This window comes from Notothenia coriiceps, unplaced genomic scaffold (genome assembly GCF_000735185.1).
Source record: "Notothenia coriiceps isolate Sejong01 unplaced genomic scaffold, NC01 NC01_scaffold00036934, whole genome shotgun sequence".
NCBI lineage: Eukaryota > Metazoa > Chordata > Actinopteri > Perciformes > Nototheniidae > Notothenia > Notothenia coriiceps.
The window spans coordinates 1-4,186 of NW_011369635.1; the positions used below are offsets into that span (position 1 = coordinate 1).

The following is a 4,186-nucleotide window of genomic DNA, read 5'->3' on the forward strand; positions in this document are numbered from 1 at the left end:
CCAAAATCGTAATTGCGATTAAAATACGATTAATTGAGCAGCCCTAATTGTAACAATATGGAAAAACTCTTTATGCTGTATACACTATACTAACATGTTGTTGGGACAAATACAAACATTTTATAAAGTGTAGAAAAAGGAACACAATGTAATACTTTTGAAAATGTGACTCTTAAAGTACGACAGCCTTTTTTCAGTTGGTGCTCTGCAAGAGATATTCATGTTAAAGCTGCGTGCAATTCTTTTTACTTCTGCAATCATTTCATGCATATGTCTTCTTCTTCTGTGCATGTATTTAAAATCTCTTCCGTGTGTTCCCTGCAGGCCGAAGAGGAGATGCATGAAGCCAGGAGTGTTTATGAGAGCATCAACTCCGAGCTGAAGGAGGAGCTTCCGGTGATCTTCGACAGGTCTGACGGCGTTCTCGCAGCACAGGAGAGCGTCTGTAAATACGTACAGATGTTAAATCATGTTCTCATCTGTTTCCCTGCAGCCGCGTCGGGTGCTTCGTGTCGGCCTTCTCTGCTGTTTCACATTTAAGGAACATCTTCTTCAAGGAGATGAGCACGGTGTGTTTCTAAAGTATTCAATGTTTATTTCTATCATGTGTTTGTTTCTTTGTTTGTTTGTGAACCCGTGTTGTGCCCCTGCAGCTGAACCTGGATCTGCAGAGCGTGATCAAGGAGCTGCAGGCTCAGCATCCGGAGAAAGTGTTCGCAGTGAAGGGTCTGCAGAGGTCAGAGGTCATCTCTCTATCTGAATACACGTGGACCAGGGGTGTCAAACTCAATTTCATCGTGGGGCACATTAGCGTTAAGGTTGCAGTCAAAGGGCCGGTTGTAACTATATAAATATATATATAAATATATAAAATAATGTATTATATCACATTATTGCCTCTGCATTGGATTATTATCAGATAGGGTAATAACTTCGTAATTAACTACGTCTGAAAGCAGAAGTCGAGGGCAAATAACTCCAAGTCTCTTCAGTGCTCATGTCACAAAAGGAGATGCATTGTGGGACATGTAGTTTATGGGCAACCTGCTTCTCTTAAAGCGGCATGTAACCGTATAATAAACGTATTTTATTCTTTGCAAGCTCCTTCGGGGCCGCATGAAGTGAAGTCACGGGCCGGATTTGGCCCCCGGGCCTTGAGTTTGACATCCCTGCTGTAGACGTTTCAAATCTGAATTATTCCCAACAAAATGATACCTTATGAAACGATGCATAAGTTAACAGAATAATAATCATAATAATAAAAGGAGGGAGGAACTTTTTAGTAAAATGAATAACTAAGTTGTGCTTTGGGAAGGTTCATGTATTTACATTTTATTTTTCCAAGTGTGTGCGATGCCCAGTTATCAGAGAGTCATAAAATGTGTTTTTAGGATTTTTCGTCTCCTAAAGATATTTATTTAAAAAATTGGATCCAAAGAAAAAAAGTTACAAAAATAAATATAGAAAAATTGAAAAATACGTAAAAAGTCCAACAATTAAATAGTTCTTGCAGATATGGTGTTTTGTAGTCAATAAAAATAGTCAATACAAATTAAAATAAATATCACATCCTTAACATGCGTGAAAGGATGATCTTTGATAAGTTGATCAGAATCAGAGACAGCTTTATTGCCAAGTAGGTTTACACAGATGTTGTCTTGGTGTACCTGGTGCATAAACAAACAGTTAAAGAATATAAAAAGTAAGAAAAAACCACCAAAGAAGAAATAAAAATGATTGAAATATTACACGTTAAGATATAGAAAACAACTGACATGAAATCTGGATAAACCAAAACACTACTCTGAGTAATATCCTGAAATCAAATGATGTGTGTGTTTGTTGACAAAAGCCACTTGAATAGTTTCCTCCCTGTGTCTCAGGTACGGGTCCCTGAAGAGACGGACCCTCACCTCCCCTAAAGCCTGGAAGTCCAGTTTCTCTGAGTTCCATAAGAGCTACAGCCCCAAGCCGTCCCGCTTCAGCTTCAGGTCTCCGGACAAACCGCGGCACAGCACCCTGTCCCGGGAGAGCAGCACCTCCCTGCCTACCTCCCCCCAACCCTCCTCCTACAACTCCCGCCCCCTGGAGGACCTGGATGCTGCATCCAATCACAGCGAGACCCTCAGCGAGAGCATCAGTCCTCCAGCAGAGGAGATCCAGCAGGAGGAGGGGAAGCCAGAGGAGACTCCTGCAGAGCCTCAGGTGAAACAAACACTTTCTTATTTGTTGTTGTTGTTATTATTACTTTTTGTTTTACCTGCGATGCCACTTGAGGGACTAATAAAGGAATTGTGATTCTGAAAAGGAGGAGAAAGAGGGGAAGAAGGAGGGGGAGAAGGAGGGGGAGAAGGACAGCAGCTCTGAGGGAAACCCTTCCTGTGATTCTGAGAGTCTGGAGCTGCAGCTGTGTGCCGCCGAGGACACGCTGCACATCCAGGAGGAAGAGGAGGAAGAGAGAGGAGGAGGAAGAGGAGGAGGAGGAAGAGGAGGAGGTCTGAAGGAGAACGGGCTGCAGAACGGAGACGGAGTCGGGGTCATCTCTGATGGCAAGGAGGTCAGAAACAAGGTGAGGGTTTGAATAAGTGGTTCCCAACCTTTGTTGTCTCGTGGACCCCCTGAGCTGGTCCAGTGTTTCTCAAACTTTTTCAAACCAAGAACCACTTAACCAATTTAAAAAAACTCGCGGACCACCTAACTCCACAAATATCAAAAAACACATCGTTTTTCTAGAACAGATTATAAATCGCCTGAAAATGGTACAAACAAGTGGCAACATGTGTGATGAAGGTGTTGCACTGGGCTATATCATGCAATCGAAAGTTAAACTTAACTTCGATCCATTGCGGAGATATTCCCGCGAGAGTGCGGAAAACTGAAATGTATTTATTTATTTCAAATGTGAAATGTTATCAATATACTCACGGACCACAAGGGGGCGCTCACGGACCACCAGTGGCACTGTTAGAGGAACCCCCTCACTCCTCTGTGAGGATTGGTCTAAATATGTTCTAAACCCTTTGTAATCGTGTTCAACCCAACTTTAAATGAAAACCCCTCGTATAACTCACCCTTAATATAAATGCATTTAAACCTTCACACTTCTTGTCAGTGAAAACTATTATATTAGGACTCTCTTCTAGTTTCAACATGTGTTGTTAAGACTGGAGCTTTGAATGAGACACTTGAGCTGAGGCAGGACACCAGGCTTATGAGAATTTATTTTAAATAGTTTTTTCTGTGGGATTTACATTGCGATCCCTAATCTTTCTACTTACCCCCTGCTGCCCCTCAAGTACCCCTAGGGGTCCTCGTACTCCCGATTGGGAACCACTGCTTTAAATAACGTGGTGAGATATTTGCTGTCAGTAATCTCCTGGTATCAGAGGTGGAGACAAACCAAGAACCTTCACTTTAGAAACTCTATACGTAGACTCCAGCGGTTCCCAACCTTTTCTCAATGTTCGCGGCCCACATTCAACCTTAAACAATACGGAGGCTAAATAAAGTTCTGATTGGTCGATTCAGAACATGTGACACGTTGTAAATCAAGTAGATCAGATCACCTCAAGGACTGTAATGAACGTTGTCAAGGACTGTAAAGACCGCTGTCAAGGACTCTAATGACCATTGTCAAGGACTGTAAAGACCGTTGTCAAGGACTGTAATGACCGCTGTCAAGGACTGCAATGACCATTGTCAAGGACTGTAATGACCGCTGTCAAGGACTGTAATGACCGTTGCTAAGGAGGATCAAGAAAGAGAAAGGAGGTTAAAATAAAAAATGTTTTAATAATTAAATGTTTCCACACAAATCATAAAGTTTTGCAAATTATTTGGCGGCCCTCTTGCAATGCCTTCGCGGACCACAGGTTGGGAACGGCTGCCTTACAAGATATTTCCAAATGCCCACGGAGAGTAAGACTTTGTTTTGTGGACTCATACCTCAAGAATGGACTAAAAAACACTAATATTTATTAAATCTGTGGCGAGTAAAAAAGCTCTTACAAGGAAGTGTTTCTAACCAGATCACCCAACTGTAAACTATTAGACGGAGAAAGTGGACTGATTTCGTAAAACCTCATAGGCCAGATTTTATTTGCACAAACGTATGATTTCACTGTGAAGTCCCGATCGCTCCCCAATGTTCGTATTGTTCCTACTTTTTACTGTTTTTATCTTTGTG

General features: G+C 41.9%; 1 protein-coding gene across 1 annotated transcript; it reads left to right on the forward strand.

Moving 5' to 3' along the window:
- Window positions 1-323: 323 nt before the first annotated feature.
- LOC104964248 (bridging integrator 2-like) lies at window positions 324-2,575 on the forward strand (the record flags this gene model as incomplete). The annotated part of the gene is made up of 5 exons (XM_010792985.1): window positions 324-410; window positions 494-569; window positions 654-736; window positions 1,884-2,205; window positions 2,309-2,575. Coding segments are annotated over exons 1-5 (822 nt in total), but the record flags the coding sequence as incomplete, so codon positions are not given.
- Window positions 2,576-4,186: the final 1,611 nt, after the last annotated feature.